The 22945-nt window shown below is 41.9% G+C and overlaps 6 protein-coding genes across 8 annotated transcripts in view; 3 read left to right on the plus strand and 3 right to left on the minus strand.

The window, feature by feature from the left end:
• Nucleotides 1–13829: 13829 nt before the first annotated feature.
• LOC6604793 (ribonuclease Oy) lies at nucleotides 13830–15699 on the plus strand. The gene is made up of 2 exons (XM_002029608.2): nucleotides 13830–13965; nucleotides 14165–15699. Exons 1-2 carry the CDS (start codon nucleotides 13892–13894, stop codon nucleotides 15066–15068), a joined length of 978 nt encoding a protein of 325 aa, XP_002029644.1. The 5' UTR covers nucleotides 13830–13891; the 3' UTR covers nucleotides 15069–15699.
• LOC6604794 (UBX domain-containing protein 4) lies at nucleotides 15696–18256 on the minus strand. The gene is made up of 6 exons (XM_002029609.2): nucleotides 18074–18256; nucleotides 17879–18013; nucleotides 17551–17811; nucleotides 16900–17432; nucleotides 16194–16831; nucleotides 15696–16134 (listed from the first exon to the last, which is right to left on the minus strand). The coding sequence occupies exons 1-6, from the start codon at nucleotides 18153–18155 to the stop codon at nucleotides 15810–15812; spliced, it is 1974 nt and encodes a 657-aa protein (XP_002029645.1). The 5' UTR covers nucleotides 18156–18256; the 3' UTR covers nucleotides 15696–15809.
• Nucleotides 18257–18694: 438 nt separating this feature from the next.
• Nucleotides 18695–19384, minus strand: LOC6604795. Of its 2 annotated transcripts, none has more exons than XM_032718178.1 (2): nucleotides 18997–19384; nucleotides 18695–18937 (listed from the first exon to the last, which is right to left on the minus strand). In XM_032718178.1, the coding sequence occupies exons 1-2, from the start codon at nucleotides 19291–19293 to the stop codon at nucleotides 18908–18910; spliced, it is 327 nt and encodes a 108-aa protein (XP_032574069.1). In that variant the 5' UTR covers nucleotides 19294–19384; the 3' UTR covers nucleotides 18695–18907. The 2 variants fall into 2 exon arrangements, with proteins under 2 accessions (XP_032574069.1, XP_002029646.1); XM_002029610.2 differs by having other exon boundaries at nucleotides 19008–19380.
• Nucleotides 19385–19651: 267 nt separating this feature from the next.
• LOC6604796 (UBX domain-containing protein 1) lies at nucleotides 19652–21013 on the plus strand. The gene is made up of 3 exons (XM_002029611.2): nucleotides 19652–19805; nucleotides 19898–20500; nucleotides 20557–21013. Exons 1-3 carry the CDS (start codon nucleotides 19756–19758, stop codon nucleotides 20897–20899), a joined length of 996 nt encoding a protein of 331 aa, XP_002029647.1. The 5' UTR covers nucleotides 19652–19755; the 3' UTR covers nucleotides 20900–21013.
• Nucleotides 21014–21089: 76 nt separating this feature from the next.
• On the minus strand, nucleotides 21090–21865 carry LOC6604797 (ribonuclease P protein subunit p29). Its single transcript, XM_002029612.2, has one exon. It carries the CDS (start codon nucleotides 21828–21830, stop codon nucleotides 21210–21212), a length of 621 nt encoding a protein of 206 aa, XP_002029648.1. The 5' UTR covers nucleotides 21831–21865; the 3' UTR covers nucleotides 21090–21209.
• A 397-nt stretch (nucleotides 21866–22262) lies between these two features.
• The window catches only part of LOC6604798 (serine/threonine-protein kinase NLK), a 67508-nt gene continuing 66825 nt past the window's right edge, over nucleotides 22263–22945 (plus strand). For both annotated transcript variants that reach the window (XR_004361935.1, XM_002029613.2), the window contains exon 1: nucleotides 22263–22867. The gene's annotated coding sequence lies outside the window, so the exon portion shown is untranslated. The remainder of the gene's footprint in view (nucleotides 22868–22945) is intronic.

Raw genomic sequence — 22945 nt, forward strand, 5'->3', positions numbered from 1 at the left:
TATCCGGGGTCACTGGGGTATATATACCATAGGTACATCCGGGATCCGAGGAAGGGCCTCTGGGCCACATTATTCACACATACGCTCAACTGAGCCTCGGGATTCCCGCGGCTATGTGCATCAAATTGAATTTATTTTATATGCCACTAATTGGCTGAAATACCTGAGGGCGTTTGGTCCAAATTTTGGTAGAGGAACCCACAACAATTGGAAGTGTGAATGGTGATTTGTATTTACTTAGGATGTTCGGAATATCAAGTAATTGGTACTCTTGCTTAGACCAAGAAAGTTTACAAAACTAAACAATCTACGGCTATATACAAGGTGTGTTCCAAAGTAAACAGGACTTTTTGAATCTAGCGCCCTCTAGTGGCGTCATCCAAATGTCGACTAGTGCGTTAGAATCTGCTATCCTTCATTGACTTCCAGTAAAAATTTCATAACATTCCATCTATTAGAAGTGAAGTTATTGCGTTTTAAGTGTCAGTACTTTTTTGTCATCGGTGCGAAAATGAGCTTCGAGCAAAGAGCCAACATTAAATTTTGTTTTAAAATTGGTAAAACTTTCACCGAAACGTTTCAATTGATGAAACAAGTTTATGGCGATGATTGCTTATCCCGTAGCAGAGTGCACGAGTGGTTTCAACGTTTTCAAAGTGGTCGTGAGGAAATAAATGACGGACGAGCCGAAACCCAAAAAATCGCGCCTGGAGAAGTCAAAAGTGAAGACAATGCTGATTTGTTTTTATGATTCCAAGGGTATTGTCCACAAAGAATTTGTTCCACCCGGACAAAACGTTAATGCGGTATTCTACCTTGGAGTTTTGAAGCGTTTGGTGCGTCGTATTCGACGTGTTCGGCCCGAATATCGCGAAGATGGAAGTTGGCGTTTGTTGCACGATAATGCGCCGTCTCATCGATCGACGCTTGTGACCGATTATTTGACCAAAAATCACATTTTAACGATCAACCACTCCCCGTATTCACCTGATATGGCACCGTGCGACTTCTACCTTTTCGGAAAAATGCATTTGCCGATGAAAGGAAAGCGTTATGCAGACGTGGAGGCCATTCAAAAGGCTTGCACCGGCATACTGGCGGCCATACCGGGCAACGAGCTAAAACACTCGTTCGACAAACTTTTGGACCGTGCAAAAAGCTGTATTGAAGCAGGAGGAGACTATTTTGAATAAAATTAATTGATTTTGCCGATAAAACCATTTGTTCTGTCTATTTTTTAAAAGTCCTGTTTACTTTGGAACGCACCTTGTATTGTAGAATTCTCTTTCTTGTTTATTAACCTTCAAATACTCCCTTTATATAATTCCCTTGATATAACACCAGATAACAACGCCTGCTTTATTTTTTAGATCCCAAGGCAATAAATTTAAAACATAAAATTTCAAACCAAATCCAACTAGCGAAAATCTCAAGAACTTACTACACACATTACATAAGAAGGACCCGGAATAAAATCCTTGGCGTCGAAAGATGAGACGGAACCCCCACAGATGATATGATAATGGCAATAAAAGATGATAATGTGCAAAATCCTTTTGCCCAGATTCGCAAAAAACAAGACACCAGTCTCAGTCCTCAGACAGAAGTCGAGAATCATTAAAATGGCTGAAGTATTTAAAGAAACGAATGATAAATACCCTTGAAATATTCACCTGTTATCAAATAAACAAAATATTTATATATTTTAGATCATATTCAAAAATTGTCATAAAAGGAAAGTAATTTATTTTTCAAGCAATTTGTAATATTTTAATTAATGTGATATACTCGTAAAATACAGGGTACTTCTAGCGACAGATGAAGAAGAATAGCAACAAACGACAACAGCAAAAGCTCGAAAAGCAGTAAATGCTATTAACATATTAAAGCAATAAAAGAAATGGCATATAAAATGCTGTGCAGACCAACCGAAAAAAAGGAAACCCACCCGGTGAAAAACCCCCTCGTCCGCCGCCAGGAAAATTTGAGGGGAAAAACGACGACTCGCACACCCAACTGTTTAGCGGCCAAGTGGCATTTACCCTTCGAGAACGAGATGGAAATGGGAACTGCCAGGAGTGTGGAAACTCCAGGGGCTCCGGGGTATATTGCTCCGATTCTGTTGGGTACTCCAGTCACCACCACCCCTATCACCACCCCCGCCAGCCCACTTTGCAGATAATCATACTAAATGCTGCCATTTGCCATTTGTGAGGTTTTGCCACTTGCCCTTTATGGCTCGAATGTGTTGTCTGTGTGCCGTCTCTTTCGCTCGTTGGCGCGCCGTCCCTTTCGCACGCAGTGTGTGGGCGTGTGCTGAAGCTTGGACCCCTCTTGGTTTTTGGCAAGCAAATTGTGAAAAGTTCGCTCCGGCAAGTACTTCTAAAGCTCTGTGTAAACACCCACTAAAATCAATTTGCTGGATTTTCTACCACCAGAAAATGTGTATTTTACGGGTTCAAATGGTATGGCTTGGTAGGAAAAGAAAGGCGAAGGGGTGTGTGGATTCATCGAGATGGTTAAGATTCTGAGATGGGGGGATATGGCAAAATGGGTGGATTGATTGTGCTTTTTTCGATTTGCTAGCTGAAGGAATTGGATGGGTCTATTGTAAGAGCTGTAAATGGAGTATTATGTGGGAATGCGCTATTCAGGATAATCGTTTATCCTGTTCAAGAATAATTAAGCGAATAACTAATCAACAGAATCTTCAAATAGGATGTACTAAACCATAGATTAGATAAATAGATAGAGCTGAAAATCTAGTTTGAGATAATGCCTTCTTAAATTGACCTTACAATTTTAAATTTACTAATTAAGAAGAACTTTTCGTGTTCTGATAGTAAAATAAAGTTTGGCTTGATCGAAAAAGCACATGTAAATCGAACTTAAACTGATATAATCTGCTGCCATAATAATACAAGTTTCGTCCAACTTTTATTCAATTTGAAGCCCTGTCATCTCAATCCCCGCAAACACCCCGCACTATGACTACATAATCTGCCATAATGTAGCTGAAATTCCTATTGAGCGCAGAGGAAAAATGTTGAAAGAGAAACTTTTAGCCATTTGGAAACTTTTCCGCTGGCAAAAAGAGCTTAGAAAGTGGGTGGGATTTTCCAGCGGGATGCTGCTAGTCGTTCAATGGCCTTTGCTCCCTTTACTTAATCTCATCTAATAAATGGCTTCGCCTCCTGTCTCGTAAATCACTTAACAATTTGCGAACAAAAAACGTAAGTGATATTCGTGCCAAGGTTTTTCCGATTTTCCAGCTTTTTTACATGGCCCTGCATAAGTGGCCCAAAATCGCATTCATATGAGGCAACCCCTCACAGATTTCAACATTTCCTTCGAGCAGAGGGGCAACTTTTTTGTTTGACCTGCCATTTGATTTATTTATTGTTGGTTTATGCGTGATCTTGCCTCAAATTAGCATTTATCATTTCGATTGGCTCCACCCAGGCAGTCAGGAAAAGCCATTTTTCCACCAAGTACTTAGGGAAAACAGCCATTGAAGTAAAAAAAACCCACGAAAAGCGCTAGCTTTCCACGAAATTGGTTTAACAAGTGTAGCATAATTTTTCAAATTGTATCTAGTTTTCCCTCAATACCCAAGTGATGGATTGCGAAATGCTTTAAAAGGAGTAATTTCGGCAATGAAGGACATCTGAGGGTGCACTCAGCCATTTGTTTTATGGCCATTATCACACAATAAATTTGAAATGCGCTTTGAAAGCTCAGCCGATCAACCTAAATTCTCGGCTATCCAGGCTTATCGGCAGATAATCCCCATACAGGAAACAGTAGCCAAATAGAAGTGCTCCCCTTACACCCCCTGCTAATCACCTCCTGCTTCAATTGGATCCAATCAATACTCATTCCACGATGGCGGCAATTTGGGGGTCCAATGTCACTAATTGTGTGCAAATGGCGTTTGTGCCTTGCATTTTGGACCCTCCTGCATATAAATGGCCTAATCCGAGGTGCTGCACAGAGGCGCAGCAAAAAGGGGGCTTAAATTGGGGCTGAGGATGGAGACTACTGCGAATCGAAATTATAAAGCGATTTAAGGGTATTTTATAATAATTCCCAAATGCGTTGATTATGATTCCAATAATGATTATATTTCTTGGAATTTATACCCTTTCCAATCGCCATACTCACCTGAACTTAGCCGTCAGGCAATAATGACCCCCCAATAAATGATAATATCCAATAATACAATCGACACAAACAATTCCCATAGCACACAGAGGTCATAAAATAAAAACGTGGCGACTTCCGTGGCGATTGGTCGCGCAGTTAATAATATTAATAATATTTTTAGTACAATTATTTTATTTAATTTGTTTATTTATCTAGGCTAAGCGTATTCGCTGTTTTTTATGACACATTCCGGCCAATAAACACATTTGTTTGATTAATGAAGACGATAAGACTACCGTGCCCATAAAGATACAGATATGGTAGCCCATAAATCCATAATACCCGCGAGAAGGTGGGGAGAGTGAATCGCCCAAGATTTACGATCATCGTCCATATCGACGACAGCTTTAATTGAAAGCAAAGCGAATAATTTTCAATCAGCCAAATCAGGAAAACCCTAAATAAAAAAAGTGGAAAATAAATACTATCTAGCGAGCGGGAGAGAGCGCGGTGTAGATAAGGTCCACCTCCGATGATGATGATGATGATGATGAGTGCTGGGGGAGATTGGGGGAATCAGACCTGGACCAGGCACGGATATATTTGTATTGATTTTACAATTATGCACACAAACAAGCCAAGAGGAAGCAACAGCCATGGGGCACGTTCGTCATTTGACTTTCCGTCATGTTGACTCTCTGTTTAGATTTTCAATTAAATTTGTTGACTCGGAGTTCGGGTGCCCAGAGCCCGGGTCGTATACGTAATATAAATTGATTATTTCAATTTATTTAAGGCGCAAACCGATAGCATTTAATTAAAAACCCATCTGAGCAAACAGCGCCGAGGAAACTAAGGCGAGACAACGACACGACTCATTACAGGCTCAAGTACCAGGGCACGGGAATCGAGCAATGCTCACTCGCTGCAATGCCGATAAGATGATATGTGGCTATGGCCACATTCATACGGAGTATATATATTTCTACCAACTGGCTGAGGCTCAGGCTCAGGCTCCCAGTGTCTCTATCTATGCCCATGCAGCTCTATCAGGCCTTTACATTTGTTTATAATTGAAAATGCAGCTACTGTGTCGCCGGTTGGCACCGGGAAAATGTGACACGAAAATTGACGCCAATAGTCTGTCATTAGTGTCAACAGACTCGGAACCACGGTGAAACCCAAGCGACTATCTGCTTAACCCATGTGTTACCCACATCTTATCAAAGTGCAAACTACAAAGTTGAAACTTGGCTTCTCTCAGATACTTTTAAGTGAAAATATTATTTTTAAAAAATATTTCAAAGGTAAAAATATGGTGGAAGATATTTTTGATGAACCGAACTACTGCTTGAATATAATAATTTTAATAAATTAAATTTTATTATAAAATATTTCAGAAACCACTAACAGTGGGTCTACAGATATGAAATAATATACTCCAAACTTAAACTCTAGTTCTTCAAAAATATTTATATATTTTTTAATTATTTAAGTACCAATTAAATTTAATTTCCCGCACCAATGGGTTAATTCTAGCTTCAGACTAGTCCAGTTTAAAGGTAAATACGAGCTCTCAGCTCCGATAAAAGCAGGGAAATGATTTGGAAAGCCCCCTCCCACACAAGCCACATGTCTCCATCGAGTTTAAATAGTCAATAGCAAAACAATAAATTCTTCAACTGCAGTTCAGATCGGTTATAGATGGAAAGTTCAGAGCGTGGGCAGGTATGTGGGAGAGGGAGAGGAAGGTGGCGGGCTTCTGTTGACTTTTTCATATTTCTTAATGATGACATTTTAATTATTAGTAAAGTGCTTTCAGCAGCTGATAAGATATCGGGCACTGGATATTTATGATTGAGCCACCTCCTCTGACGTTCCAGCAGAGAACGAAGTTCAAGTTGATTGGGATTGAGGAGAATTCGGGGAGCTGGCAGCAAGGTGATAAAGGAGCACCAAAATGAAAGCCTACAACAGTAGCAGTAGCAGCTGTGTGGGCATTGATTGATAATCGAGTGCAAGAAGCCAACTGAAGGCAGTAGTTTCCTATAGAGCTATATAAACAAGGCAACTCAAAGGTGGGAAAAATGAGTAATGAGTATAGAAAGGATATGTTTTACCAAAAACTGATAATGATAAATAGTAGCTTAATAAGTATAACCCAACGAATCAAAATCAAATGAGACATAGAAGAGATAATCATAATCACTAACCTTCGAGCCAATTAAACCCACCAATCAAATCGTAATCGAAGAACTCCCAGGCAGATTAACCCTTTATTCATCCGACTTATCAACTATAAAGTCCAAGTCTTGTGATAAGAAAAACAGCCGAAAGTGTCAGTCACACCCGTAGAGGTGATTTCCCAATCCAACGCATTCCGATCAATCAAGCAATTCCCAGCGATTTCATAACTCACTTGGCCAACTACAGGCAAGTATTTGGACATCATTAGCTTATCTAGTCGGGGTCCAACACTTTCAGTTGAGATTAGCCCACCTCCGATGTGGCCCCTCAATCAATTTAATGCCTCTCAACAGGTCACTTATCGTTGGACTCCAGGCCCTCAGCAAACATGCCTGCAGTTGCAATTTATTGTTTGCCCATCGGAGAACATCAAATAGTCGATATTCCAAGACCAAGTCACGTACTTTCTCATTTTCCTCCGGCGGGCGAAAGGCGGTGAGAGTTGACCGCCCGGATCAGAGACACAATTAGAATTATGAAGTCAACTCCTAGTTAGCTGGTGATTAAAAGACAACAAATGCAACGACGCCAATTGCCTCAAAAGTCGACCGCAAAACTCTGGGAGTCTGATGCGAAGTCCCACTGAGAGAAATTTACTAACTAGCGAACAATTCGATAAAATTTTAAAATTACAATTTGAGGAAAACACATTTAGACGGCAACCCTTAAATGTTGTACATCTCTAAAGATACCTTGTAACTTTCAAACGATTTGCAGCTTTTAGCTTTGAAGGTATGTTTAATTTTTTTTTTTTTAGAGTACCTCCCTCACTCCACTGTTTCATATTCAAACTCAGGGTGGATTGCAATTTATCCGCACGCAAATTTGGCCAGCAATTCTAAGGACTGAGAGTGCGAAGAGGCAAGTTGGTCTGTTGCTGTTTGGCTGGGCAAACAGTTTGGTGTCATGGCTCCCATGATCTTGGCATCGGGGGCTCTCGATTGGAGCTGGAAACTCTGATTCGGATTCAGAAACTGATTTTCGTCCCCAGCTTTGTTAGCTTAGACATGTGTGGGATGAGGGAAATGGAAAATGGAAAATGCTATCAACTCGTGCATGAAGTTTTCGGCATGGCTTTGGTTATGAAATTTCACATTTTCTTGACATTTACTGGCTACAATTTGCGTATGTGTTTAACGAAGCATACATTTCTCGGAGAAAATCCGGTGGAGTCGAAGAATTTTCCACCGCAAATTTGTGTATGATTTTTGCTAGCCACAACAATTCGGAAAATTGTACCAATTGCAGCCGAAAAGTGTTGCCTGCTTTTATGGGCTGCGAGTGTCCTGCAAATATTTATACAAATAAAGGACACGAAAGCAATTTCAACATGAAAATCCAGCAAATAAATACAAATTGCCACTGGGGGCTGGCCACGCCCCCTCTCCGGGACTGACTTATGGAACTTTTATAAATGGCCAAACGGCCACAAAGCCACTGAACTGGAAATTTGTTCAATTTTTGTTTACACAGCCCAAGGAGCAGGCCTGAAAAGCCACAAAAAATGAAAACAAAAAAAAAAACAATAAACATGGATATATACAAGAGCCAGCATATAGATATAGAAATTTGTATGTAGATACGATTTCTAGCCGACTGTCCATTGTTTCATTTAATTTTTGGTTATTTGGCAATTTTTCACTTCATTAAACTTCTGGCTCCTACGGATTTGTCCTATCAATTTACTCAGTCATAAGAAAAAAAGGGCTAGGCAAAGAAAGTTTTTGTTACATCTTTCAGAGGGTTGATTGAGGCAAAAGGATTAAAGATACACTGGAAAAAACTGCACCCAATCAAATAAGATCCATGTTTCTTCAATAGCTAGTAGCTATAGACATATGTTTTCATACTTATCTTTCCAACACTTTAATAACACTTATCTTTGAAAGCCTATAATTTGTATATCCCATTTTGAATCTTTATTTTTTCTTTGTGCAGCCAAAGGGCAAAAAACAAACAGATTTATAATGCTTTGGCTTAAGGATTCTGTGTTCAGCGTTCAGGGTTCATGTCAAATCAATGTCAGAGCCTCCTTACGCAATTTGCTTACATGATGTCAGCAATTTCTTGGGGCTCCGCAGTAAACATCTTAATATACATATATTTTGAGTGCAAATGTTTATTTGCATACGCACACACACATATACGCATCCGCACTTGACAAATTCTAACAAATCTGTAAAAATTTGTCTGCTGTCAAGTGGAAATTACCCAAAAGTGGGGGTAAGGACATGCTTAGCATACTTACAGGACGAGATATGTTATATCATGGGCTCGTTAAGCGTCAAGCAAAACAAATCATAATCTGCGAGTCCTTCAAAGTGCTTTCTTTGCCACTGGTTCTTGAAATATGACAACGCGTGCCATTTTACTGTTTACACACATCCCGAATTGCCTCCTTGCGGTCGTAAGGATACTTTTGTTTATAGCCCCCCCAAACCCAGCTCGAAAAACACACCCCCCATTTCTCATCGTCTTATGTGAAGAAGATGCTCCCTGGAGCATATGAAAGAAGAAAATCCTTACGCATGTGTCAGGCTGCGATTTGCTTGTTTAAACAACTTCTTGGAACTTGACAGATCTACAATAATATTTTCACATTATCTGACAAATTCTAGAGTTTTGATTTCCGTACAATATTATAAACAATCTTAAAATCAGATAAATTTTTAAAAATCATATGTCTCAATATCTAGTCTACTATTGCTGCTGCCTAGATCTCCAAATATATTGGCCATTCTAGGCATATCCCCAATCATCCATAATTTGATCACGTTTGTGGCTGACATGGATATTTATACATATTCCATGTAAATCAATTCATCCGCCATTCTTTCCATATCGTCCGAAACACGCACCGCAAATTTTTTCTTTGCTGGTCGTTGGGGCTTATTGATGTGTAATAAACCCAATTGCATTTGTTTTGAATATATAAATAAATCATAAAAAAGAACAAAGAACAAAGGTTACGCCATTTTTTTTAGATGATTGTTTTGTTGGACTCTCTCTTCCGTTTCCGCCTTGTTGCTGCCTTTATTTTGTTTCCGCTCGTTGTCCTTTTTTTTTGTTGCCCTACAGAACGTGCGTGGCATACTAATATGGACTAAATGTCAGCGGTTTGGGTAGAAAATGGGCCGAGGAAAAATAGATACTAGGTCTAGGACTCTCAGACAGCCCCTAGGCATCGCATACATTTGATTAATCAAACAAAATGTGTTGAAAATGTTATTTTGCCAGCCTTGCGAATGGCGCATTTGGATTTTTATGTGCCACACTGATTTTTACGATATGCACACAAGCTCATCACAAAAAGCCACAAATTGGTGCCATTTTTGGCTGTTCCAGCCCAAATGTAGCCATAAACTTGTCGAGACTAACATTTACAAATCATAAAATCCCCTTCGAGCCCAAATTTTCTATTTGTTCGATCAACCATAAAATTTGCAACGATTTCTACGCCCATTTTGATCCTTGAAAACAAGTCAAAGTGGACGAAAACTGTCGAGGCAATTGCTCATTAGGCATGCCAAGTGCACAGTGCGCGTCAAAAATCTATGGACCAGTCCGAGCAATTAGTCAAAGTATTGTGTGGTGTTAGGCACAAATTACAGAAGCGGCAAAAGAAAATGGCTCCGTCCTTGCTGGGAAATTATAAAAAAAACGACGAGGAAAACTGAAGGGAAATGCTTGCAAAACCGCTTTCGTAGCAGCTTCATTAACGCACATGTGTGTGAGTAAGTGGGATTACACTGAAAAAAAGCATTTAAAAAAAGATTATTCAGACATTTACAAATATTTATAATAAACTACTTGTTTATAAACTATAGTAAATTGTGCAAAAATTGGCATATCTTTTTAGCATTTATTAATAATCCCTTCATATAAACCCTTTGTTTTCAGTGTAGTTGAGAGCAAGTAGATCGGTAGCTGGGGCCATAACTTCGACTCGACTGGCAGTTTGTCATTTAACATTTGGCAAACGTATTAAAACACCCCATCATTGCCTTAATTAAGAGCCATAAAAGCACATTTACTTATTGTTCGACTCTGTCTCGCATCCCCATCTACCCGTCTCTTTTCCGCTCTGCAGCTTTTTCCACGTCTCGTGGCACGTCTTTTTGATTATTTATCCCTGGGATCCCTTCGGTATAATGCCCCCAATGCCACCCACTCTGCCATCCTCTTAGCGTCCATTTGTCGTGCTTAATTCATGGCTAAAGTTGGAATTAAGTGAATTTTACGTTCATTAACGTGCGAGGGTTGTGCTCTACGTGTGTGCGTGAGTGGGTGGTTATGGGTGGGTAAGTGGGTGGTTTTGGGAGCCATGTTTTATGGCCCGTGGGTGGAGTGGTGTGGCGTAGCGAGATGGTGCACAAATGGGCGCCATTCCATTGCTAAAATGGTGGTGGACTGTTGCTGATGGCGGACTACAGAATAGGCGGATAGGTGGAGGTTAAGCGGGCTTTTTGCGCCTCAGACAGTGTGGATAATTAGCCGAGCGTCTAATGCTGCACTAATAACGTAAATTTGTGGCACAGTCGACGGTGGGGATCAGCAGGGTTACGACCAATGTAAAAACATGCGATCAAAAGGTGGCAAATCAATGTCTACTTTAGCTCGCCACAAATTTGGCGGACAGTCGACTAGCGAAGATTTGATTTATTACTGTCTCAGAAAATCTGGAAAATATATAACTTTGAAATAGAATCTAATCTAATCTATCTAACTATGAATAAAAACTAATAAATAAGCATATATAATAGGAATACAACCCTAATTAAGATATAAATTGCCTTAAAACGACATGAAATCTGAAAAATAGTCCGTATTTGCCCCACTTATAGCTGCAACTAATTGGACTCACACAACTTTTGACTGCCTAGTCGACACATGTGAAAAGTTTGCGAGTGTCCTCGAAAACTTTCAAGTCCAGATCACAACCGACTAACTAGCCCCAAAAATGTTGACCACTCTCCAACACACACAGCAAGTGGAAATCTTTTGCCGGAAAAGAGTAAAATGTGCCGCAATGCTGCGAATTGCCTGTTAATTAGTCGCACTTAGAAAATAAACTGCAGTAATTAAGAGCAGAGGCAGACAAATAAAAAAGAACGATGGTGGAAAATTCAGCCAGGCAGCCAACGCCCCGAAAAACTAGTTGAAGTTTTTCCTTTTGCACCAAGCCATTTTCCTACCCCCACTGGAGTGAGCATTTTAATTTCAACGCTAGAATTCTAATTAACAAACAAATCCGGTAGAATACACAGCAGTCGAGAGTAAAAAATCCCCCAAGGATATGGGGGCGAGGACTAGGAAAAGCGGCAGCGGAGATGACAGCAAAAAAGTATGCTACATAAAAAAGGGAAAGAAAGGGATGGGGAGAGTTGAGAAACCGGGGAAAATGGGAAGGAAAACCCTGTGAGCCATGATCTCCCAATTTAATATTATAATTGCTACAATTATCATTCTCATGCCATTTACACAGCAATTGCACAAAAACAACCAGCGAAGGAAGTCGGAAAAATAGCAGTGAAAAGCGCCGAGGGAGGGTGGAAAGCGGATCTGGATATGTAAGCCAAATTGAAGCAATTACCGGGAGTCCCCAGCCGAAAACTCTATATAAAGCCGAGCCTAGACTCCTCCCACAAAAGTGAAGCTCTCTTTCTCGCTTGCGCAGGCGCCAAACGAATGGAGAAAGCGCAAGGGAGAAAGTAGAAAGGGGAGAGAAAAAGAGAGATGGCTTCTTTCAAAAAAATACATATATGTCTTAAGGGGAATTCCCCCAATGGTGACGATGATGATGATGGCGTTGATTATAAAGAATAAAAAATCTACAAAAAAGTTGAGAAGTGAGAAGGGTTTTTAAAATTTATTGCCCAACCAAAGGAAAGTTATTCCGAATGAAAGGGAAAACCATTTTCCGAGGTACGCATCTCATTAAACACATGGTCGCTATCTAAAAACCAACAACAGCATTAATTGATTCTACATCGAGGATAATTGTTAAGTTTTTGTGGGGCCCGTAGCCATTGATTACAAAATGTTTCTGCAGCTGTTATTATTAAATTAATTTGTCATCAAACAAAAGTCCCCACACACAGAAATCTGCATAAAAGCTCACCATCCAACGTCGGGCTTACAAAAACATGACACGAAAATAATCACAAATGTTGTTGATAAATCCCCCCAGACATGAGCGGGAATTTGTTTGAATACGCTCCACGAAAATCGATGGCATGGGGTCATAGATTAGAAGTTCGTTCGTCATGTAAATGAGTCTTATCGCTTGGAATCGAACTAATTGAATTTAATAAATAGATAAAATATGGGCCATGATGATCGCACTTTTGGGAGGTAATGAACTAAAAGTCTACCCTGTAAAAATAATGATCGATATTAATATAAGAAATATAACTTTTTGTACTTTGTTGGTATAGTAAAGATGGGCTTACACCTTTTGTAGATTAGATTCCCTTTATTCTCTTTAAATTGAAACTTGGTTAGAGCAATTGTAGTAAAAATCAGTAGTTAATGTGGTGTTTTCTTGTAAGTACTCACTTACCTTTTTTTAATGCATTAAAATAAACTTACGAACTTTTCCCAGATTGCTTATACCTTAGTTACTCCTTTAATATCCCTTACAATTATGGGGCATTAAGTGTTACAGTTTTACCCCACTTGTCCGGAATTCCGACAGCTGGCCACTCAACCACCCACCATGTCGTATGTTCCAACAAACACTCCCCAAATTGGAGTCATACAAAAAAATAAAATGTGGGATCATCAAAAGTACAAAGTACAGTTAAGCAATAATCAATTGCTAAGCAATTGCTGCCATCGTTTTGTTGTTGCTCAGCGATTCGGAGTTGTTACTTGATTTGTTGCTGCCGCTGTTGTAGCTCTAGTCATTGGGTTTTCAACAGAAGTCAACACCAGAAAAGATAAAAGACAACAGCAGCATTGCAATGTGTAATTATCGTTGTCACTAATTAAAGTGGGATGACTAAAAAGGAAAACATAGGCGAACCACACAATTTCGAGTCTTATCATCATCTTTGGCCAGGGGATTTTCAAGACACCGACTCTACGGAAAACCAGAGCAGACAACCTGGCGAAGTGTTTAATAAATCCTAATCAGATGAAATAATTGCTTAATTTTCTTAGTGAGATAAGTTATTAACCAGTTTGGGTGTTGATTAATGGAAAAGTTATTAAGTGTCTAAAGCAAAAAGGTTTTTTGAAATAGCAGCTGAAAAGAATTTGTTTGTCTGTATAGTATATATATTTAAATATATCAATTAACTTGTTCAATTAGTTTGCAGATAATTCAAATATTTTAAGTTTAGGTGACAAAGTTACATAAATCGAATATAAAATCGATTAAAAATACCAAACAGCACAGTCGATTCATCGATACATTAACATACAAGAACTCGATATATCGATACCACCTACGGTTTTTGCATCGCAGTTATTATTATTATTATTTTACAACAAAATGCGGAGCCAGCGGTTTCTATTCGTGGCCATTTTGGCCTGTTTTCTGGTGACTATCAAATCCACGCCCCTCAGGTGAGTGCAAACAGTGCAAACTAAAATTCTATTGGAATCATTTCTGGATTTTTGCCAACCAACAAACTTTATATTTCGGTAATCCGGGATATATATTCAAGTTCAAGGTTGACCCAGTAATCCACTTTTTGCTTAACAATAAACAAAGGCATCGGCCAAATGAACCGAATTACTCATGGTTTCATATTACCCATTGCAGCGACATATCGGACTCGAATGAATCGACTTCGGTGGATGAGAAGACACAGAAACGTCCAGACGATGACAGTGAATTCGATGGTTTCCCCTTTCGGGAAGATGATGATTCCCTGCAGGACTCGTCGAGGGAGATGTCTGTGCAGGATCACAACTGGGATGTGCTGATTTTCACGCAACAATGGCCGGTGACTACTTGCTATCATTGGCGTGAGGAGAACCCCGACCAGGAGTGCAGCCTACCCCAGAAAAAGGAGTTCTGGACTATTCACGGCATCTGGCCAACGAAACTGCACCAAATGGGACCCAGTTTCTGCAATAACTCGGCCAACTTTGATCCAAACAAACTGAATCCCATTGAGGATCGACTGGAGACCTTTTGGCCGGATCTCAAGGGCATGGACTCCACGGAGTGGCTTTGGAAACACGAATGGCAAAAGCACGGAACATGCGCTATGCTGGTGGAGGAACTGGACAACGAACTCAAGTACTTCGAGCAGGGACTCACTTGGCGTGAGGAGTACATCATGTCGCGCATCCTAGATGCCTCTGACATCCATCCCGATTCCAACAACACGGTGGCGGCCATCAATAATGCGATAGTCAAGGCACTGGGCAAGAATCCGTCCATTCACTGCCTATACGATGGCAAACACGGCATCAGCTATCTATCGGAGATTCGCATTTGCTTCAGCAAATCCCTGGAGCTCATCGACTGCGATGGTATCGAGCAGGGTGATGCTGTGCCCGTTGGTGTTCCTGGTGGCACTATCATTACCAACTGCCACATCGGTAGCCTCGTGCACTATCCCAGCCTGGTGCCACCGCTACAAAGGAAAAGCCATTGGAAGTTACCCCTCGTGAACGTCTACAAGTTGCTGCAATTCCTCATGTGGTTCACCTTGTAAACAGGTCGTTGTGCAATCCAAGCTGGGAAGTATTTTGAGGCGCGCCTTAGGAGGACTCATCGTTAACTCCAATATTATTTGATACTTCCACTGATGGTGTGCTGGAGATTCGGAGCTTAACAATCATAAACGAACTAAGACACTCGTTTTTAAATAGCTGCAAAACTAGTAAATTATAAAAAAAAGATGTCATATTTTATATTATATACTTAAAAGGATCTACCATTTTATACATTTATTGTTTGGTTATCCATCCACAATTCGATAGGATTATTTATAATGTACAAAATTCTAAACATCGTACGATGTTAATCAATCTGTATTTGATTTCACACTTATTAGTTTGTAGGCTCTCCTTTGTTGACATAAACTTTGTTTTGTTTCTATTTAAAGCTTATAAGCATGTACTCCCCTTAAAAGACACTCATTGTGAATATATTTGTATTCCAAACTCATAGATACTATTTCTGTGACTATTAACTCATGTAAACTTCGTTTTTAACGATTGCCTAATTGTTCTATTGAATTTGAGTTTAATACGCTGCATAAAACTGACCAAGCTGTCCAATCATACTGTATCTCTTACTAGTTACTAAGATCACATTTGTTTGATTAAAACACATCGAATTGATATTTTGGAATATTGCATTGATATAATTAAATTTAGCATAACAGGTTATTGCATAGTTTGATAGCTAAAGACTGTCGTCAAACAGATTACTGTAAAGGAATTGTGTTATTCTATTGCTGCTGCGTGGAGTTCCCATTATAAGTTGCCTTGTCCTTATCATTGTCATCCTTCTTCGTATCCTGCAGTCTTCGAATGTTCGAGTCCCCATATTTTGGTGGCTGATAGCCACCGGGTCGCTGTTGGAATTGCTGGGACTTCGAGGCGGAAGCTTGGCTGGTGTTATGAGCCGGCGGAGTATTTCCCGGTCCCGGTTGATTTTGTGGTGCTGGCCGCTCAGCTGACCCGCCTGTCTGTTCTGTTGAAGCGCCATCGTATTCGTAGCCCGGAGCTGGTGTCGGTCGCAGGGAGAACATATCCATGTTGCGACGGGCAGCACTAAGCCATCAAGAGATTGGTATCAAAATATGAAAAATAAGTGAAGAGGCAGTACTCACGCATCGCCCTGGTGAACTTCCAGGCCGGCCTGTTGCCCTGGCCACCGGAAGCTGGCCATGAACACGCTCAGCCTCTGGGTGAGCGGTCGGAGGCCCATCTTGTTTATGTAGTCGAAGGCCTTGGCCGCCGGTGTGAGCAAAGCCCAAATTACGGTTCCCAGCATGGTCATCAGGGAGCCTCCGCTTCGAACCACACGATTCACTTGCTCCTTGGTCAGCACCAGAACCACCGCATTGGGCACTAGATTCAGCTCGCTCAGGGTCTTGACCTCGTCCTCCGTTTGAAACTCCCTTCGTGGGTAACTGGCAGCCAGGGTAAAGTCACGCACATCGCTCGCCGCCAGCATCTCGTTTCGCACGTAGACACGTACGGTGGCCAGCACCTCGCCGATTGGAAAGGATTTGGTGCGCTGAATGCCACCGGGTAGTCTGATCTGCAGCCTCGTCTCGTCCACCGAACTCACCGAGGCGTCTGTTGTGATCACGTTGGAGGCAGCGGTGGCCGCCACCGAATTGTTCGTGCTGCTAATGTCCGACGTATTAAAACGTTGTGCCTGCTCTGCCCGATCGGCGGCAATCTGGGCACGAATGCGCTCCCTGGCCGCCAGCTCCTCCTGACGCTCACGTTTAATCTGTTCCTAAAGGATTGATACAAACTTGTAGAACCACTAATGTCTTCTATATATATATACTTTAAGTTCTTTACCTGCATGTTCTTGAGCTCCTGCTCCTTGGTTCTTGCCTGATGGCTCTGTGCCTCCCTTCCGTCCCTGCGTCGTCTGAGCTCGTTCTCCTTCTCCCTACGTTTCTCCTCCTCCACACGCTCCTTTCGCTTCTGCTCCAGAATGTTTCTGACTTCGGCCAACTTTTCCTCGGATTCGGTGTTGCCCTGGGCTTCGAGCGGTCGTTGTGTTGAAACTGGGACAGCAGGTGTCATTAGCGGCACAGACGGTATAAGATTATTGGTGGCAAAGTTCCGAGCAGCTGCCCCGGATGTGGAAGCCGAACCCTCCACTTTGCTGGCTGCTGCTCTCTTTTCGGCCGCCAAAGCGGTGGGAGAAGCAGCCTCTGCCTCTGATCCTGATTTTCCTTCCAAGCTGGAGGTTGATACAGCAGCGGGTATAGATGCCAAGCTGGCTGCTACAGGAGAATTTGCCGGATTCGTCTTGGCCTCCTCCGCACCTCCAGTTGGCGAGTTTGAAACTGAGGTGGTTTCAGGATCTCTAAAGTTTTCTGATGCTGAAAAATGTAGAATTTCATTGTAAATACCTTGTTCAATCAGAGGTTATTCAAAACCAATATGGAAACTATTGCGAGTTAGAAATCACACCGATTTCTAAAATTGACCTTAGCCTACCTGTTTGAACTACTTGGGATTCAGCAGTGCTGCTTGAGTCATCTGCTCCGGCGAAGCTCCTGACTGCATCGGGGTCAAGTGTCTTCGCACATGAAGAGTTGCTGTCGGCTGCCACCGGCTCGGTTCGTTTTCCCGCCAGGATCAGAACCTTATCGATCTTTTCTGTCAGTTCATCTACGCTGGCCGTAACCCCAGTGGCTATCCCCAGAGGTGTACCCGTTTTGCCAATAAAGAAGAGCGAAGGAATTGGCACGACTTTGTCTAGAAATCAAAAAAAAAAAAACATCAGAGATTTTGAATCTGGATTGCTAGCCAGAATGGTACCCACATAACGACATGAACTGTCCGTAGGCGGAGCTATTTCCCTGGACTTTGATGGCGACAAAATCGGAGGTTTCCAGGCGGGAGCGCACCTGACTGTCATCCACGAAGCGCTCCAGTTTTCGGGTCATTTCGTCCTGGCCTGAAAATCAGGTGAAATTTAACAAGAATGACGTGGTGAAATTGGCAATTCACTAATTACCCTCGATGAAGACGACGAAGACGGCGCCCTTGACCTTTGATTCCGCCACGGCCTCCGCAATGTTGCCCTTGTGCCAGTTCATGTTTGGTGTTGGAATAACGACTCGGTTCGGATACGGGTAATTTTGTCTGTTTTTGTTATTCCAGAAATATTTTTCTGCTGACAGCTGACTCCCGGGTATCGATATATATATTTGTCGATAAGTGGTCTAAAGATATTAATTTTTAAATAAAACGAATTATTTTAAAATATTTTATTTTCTTTTATTCACGTTATTGAAGAGTGAAATGTTGTATATTTATTTTACCAACGTTTTAAATGAAAAGCTGATTATGGTCGATAACACAAGCCGATAAAATCTTAATGCCGCCATGTTTTAAATTCATATTTTGAAATTTTATTGTGAATTTTCTAGAAATTCCATACTATCGAAACCGAAAGGTATAGAAATACAACAATTCATTACAAATTTAATGAAATATTTGTTGTTGTAAAGAATCGCAAGCACATACAAATATGCCGATGAAGTGGTCCATATAATCAATCCTATCTGGTATATAAAATAAAGTGGATTCAAGTTTGCTAGATAACTAATAGCTAAATCTGTAAAAAAAAGATAAATTTGATTTTAGGCGTACGAGTTTGTATTAAGAAATCGAACTTGATTTGCATAAAGTCTTATATGAGGATCTTATACATATATATTCAGGAAAAGGATAGCCCCGCACATCTATTTGGAGTATCTTGGACATGGTACTCTGTGACTGCCAGTGCGATTAGAAGTTTGTCAGCTAGATGCGTTGAATGCTCTTTGATTATGAGACGACTAGATGGTCAGATTAGACTCCTGTTCGCTGGCACTACCTGCAAGGATAACATGGGTTAGAAGAATGCTTCAAAGTAGTCTGTAAAGACTAGAAGACCTGGCACCTACTACTCTCGTCAATGTCGGAATTCATGATGGAACTGGCCGGTGTCACGGAAATCTCGCTGCGCTCTACGTCCGGCAGTCGGGCCACACGTACAATGCATCTCTTGGGCTTCGGTTTCAACGGGAATGGACGGGAACTCGGAGAAGTCGACGACTTGATGCGCTCCAGATTCACGCGACACTTTCGGACCTGGTACTCCACCTCGCGCTCCACGCTCCGATCGCCCTGCACATTGAAGTAGGGATGGCGCGGGATCTTGACGATCATTTTTTTAGTCTTCGGCGACATGGTTTTAATTATAAAATTGCTGAAAATTCTCTTTCAAAGTCGGAAAACGAATGCACCTATCTCCGTAGACGCTAAATTGACAGTGTTGGTAAACGTCGCAGGCAACCTCGAACTATCGATGGTGGTGGTGGCATTACACTACTCGAAAATGATGCGTAGATTGTAGCTATATGAAATGCTTATTTAAAAGTATGTGTAATTTATAAAAATAAAAGATTATGGAATGTATTTGGTTGTCCGCTCTCTAATTTATTTACTATATATTGAAAATTTCTTTCTTATCACTTTTGTTTTCTTACTATAGCTGCAACTATTGCATTCCACCGATATATACCACGGCTCGAACTATCGATAGTTCGCTATCTCGTCTGGCTTTGTTTTTGTGTGTCATTGTTAATTTTTCGTTTTCATAAATATACGAAAACTAAACTATTAATTTTTAGAACGCAATCAGCCAACGACATGAGTGAAGTGCAGACATTAATGGATATGGGATTCCCTCGGGAACGTGTGTAAGTATCGAATACCACGGCCAACTTGTCACCGGCAAAATAAGTTACACTGCAACTATCGAATTTATTTAATCCTGAAATAAATTTCACAGGGAATATGCACTGGAGGTGACCAGTAACAAGGGCGTAGAACCGGCAATGGAGTGGCTGCTGGCCCACGTGGATGATCCAATACCATCCCGTCAAGGTGCCGGCGAATCCCCTGGTTCCGCAGCTCAACCAGCTGCTGCTGTGGATTCCTCGGGCGCAGCAGCTTCCAGTAGCACCAGTGGCGCAGGTGAAACCTCTGCTCCGGTAGCCAAGTCCCTGAAGTGCGACGAATGCGGCAAAGTTCTTAGAGATCACACCGAAGTGGAGTACCATGCCGCCAAAACCGGTCACACCAAATTCTCCGAATCGGAGGAGGAAAAGAAGGCGCTCACCGAGGAGGAGAAGAAGGCGCAGCTGGCCCTCATCGAGGAGAAGCTTAAGCAGAAGCGCATCGAACGCGAGGAGCGCGAGAAAACCGAAGCACTGCAGCGCGAGAAGAATCGCATCAAGTCCGGCAAGGACATGACCGAGGCCAAGCGGCGCATGGAGGAGCTGGAGATGAAGAAGATCGTTGAGCAGCGCAAGCGCGAAAAGGACGAGGAGAAGGCGGCCCGCGATCGGGTGAAGGCTCAAATTGAGGCTGACAAGGCAGCACGCAAGGCTAGGTGAGGATTAGCCCTATCCTACCACATCTCAATTAATTATAATTCATGCTATGCAGAGAACAAAAGGAATTGGGCAACACAGAGCCAGCTCCATCCGTGAGCTCCACCACAGTCTCGTCGCCACCGGCTGGTGTGAAATCTCCGCCGCGAGACTACACCGAAACCCGCATCCAGGTGCGCCTGCAGGACGGCTCAACCCTGCAGGAAACCTTCAACGTCAAGGAGCAGCTGTCCGCCGTACGTGTGTTCATCCAGATGAAGACCGGCATCGAGTCGCCCTTCTCCCTGATGACCACCTTTCCGCGCAAACTGTTCGCCGAGGACGACTACGAGAAGCCTCTGGAAGTTCTTGGCTTGGTTCCATCCGCTGTCATCACCATGACTAAGACGCCCGCATAAATCTTTCCTACAAACGGGAAATTTAAAATCTCTCCCATAAACTAAACATAATGTCTAGAACTTAAATACGAAAAAACGCGGCGCGAAATTAACCCTCCCCAAAAAAAAAAAAAACAAAAAACAATTAATGTACGGTTTTATATATATATATTAAACACAACAATCTAAAAAAAAAATAAAGTTTTAGAGAATCTTTGAGGGCTATTTATTAGATTTCTGTTTAAAAACGATGGTAGAGCTTCCCAATAAATTTATTTCTTATAATACAATAGGATACAATTTCTATATTTAATGATTGGTCCTGTAGTTCCTACATGAAGGGCTTCACAAAGTTCTTGATCTTCTTAACGCTCCGCTCGGCGGGTCGAATGTTAAGGTGCTGCCCGAATATGGTGAACTCCATGTTGCCCACTTTCAGACCAAAGACGCACTCGCTCTTGGGTATTGTGCGCACCCGATGGTCCTTGCCGAGTAGTTTCAGCACGTTCTTGGTGTCCATGACGCAGATGCCAGCCAAACTTTCCAGGGTGGAGCACTTGGACTGCAACACCTTCAGCTTGGCACCGTGCAAATCCAGTTTCACCAGCTTGCGGCTAAACTCGTCATAGCGACCATCGTGCACCTGGGGCACCTCGTCACCTTCCCTCAGCTGCAGATGCTCGCGCACATAGCCCTTCCACAGGTGGTGCAGTGGCAGCGCCTCCTCGTACTTCATCTGCTTGGTGGGAAGAGTGTTCAAGCCAAGTGCCGCATATTCCCGGCGACTCAGCGTACTGGATTTGTGGGCGCGACGTTTTCGGGAGTGCTGCTTCTTGATCTTGGTGCCCTCCAGCATGGTGATGTGATCCGGATTGATGTTAACATTGCAACGCTGGTGTGGAATCACCAGATCTGAGATAAATTCCCTCAACTCACTCGTCGCGTGTTCCATTGCTTTGTTATTTCGTTTTATTTATTTGGTGATCAACGATGTATCGATAACCGCGGGACTCTATCGATGGAAGAAAGGGCGATATATGCAAATTATTCTTTAAGATGCGTAGCTGTAATGTGCAATACATATAATACAAACTAAGTAATTATTATTCCTATTATTTATCAGAAACTGTATGTGCCTGCAATTTTTCATATTCAACGCGGCAATTGAAAAATAACGTATTTTCGCGGCAATCTGGCGCTGCCATCCTGCTTTCTAATCGAAATAACATAAAATACAAAAAATACCAACGAAATAGATATGGAAATAGATATAGTGCGGGCACTCTAAAAACATCGATAGCCAAGCTCTGAATCGATGTACGAGTAGAAAACATCGGATCTATCGATGGCCGACCAGCACTAGCAACGCCGAACATATGTTTCAAGTCTCTCTCAACTTTCGAACGGAGCGGAACGTGGAGCGCACGAAATCGGAATTATCTCGTTGGAACAAACGTCGCCGCGTGTGATCGAAAATCCAAGTTAAGCACATTCGTAGGGAAGCTGCGAGGCAATCAAACGCCAACCGACGACTACCATCCGCCCGCCACCCTCTTAGCCACGCCCCGCGGCCCGTGTGATAACAAAGATAATGCAATAAAGGGCAACCGTTGGAAAAATCTGTGAGAGAGCCAAGAAACGTGACCCAGGCAAAATTTTGTTTGTTTGTCTGGCTCTGCATATACATATACATAGTTTAAACGTGCGTGAGATTGTGTATGCGCGTGTGTGTGAGCAGCCGTCGCGTTAGTAGTAGTAACACGCTAAACAATAACAAAAAATTCATCTCGCGTTATTTACAATAATAATTAAACAAAATTACGAAATTGTTTCCATCTCCCTGGCTAGTTCACTCTCTCTCACACACACACGCACGAATATTACCCCCGGCGCGTTTTTCTTCCATCTCGCTCCCACAAAGGCGGAAGAAAAGAAATTATAAACGAAAAACTGCCACCGCCGCTGCTCAATAATTTGTGCATTTTTAAGGTAATTTAAAGTGAAATGGAATGCCTTGTTTGCATAGGTTAGGTTTAATTAGTCCGGAAAAGCTAAGCGAAACCCTGG

This window comes from Drosophila sechellia, chromosome 3L, assembly GCF_004382195.2.
Source record: "Drosophila sechellia strain sech25 chromosome 3L, ASM438219v1, whole genome shotgun sequence".
NCBI lineage: Eukaryota > Metazoa > Arthropoda > Insecta > Diptera > Drosophilidae > Drosophila > Drosophila sechellia.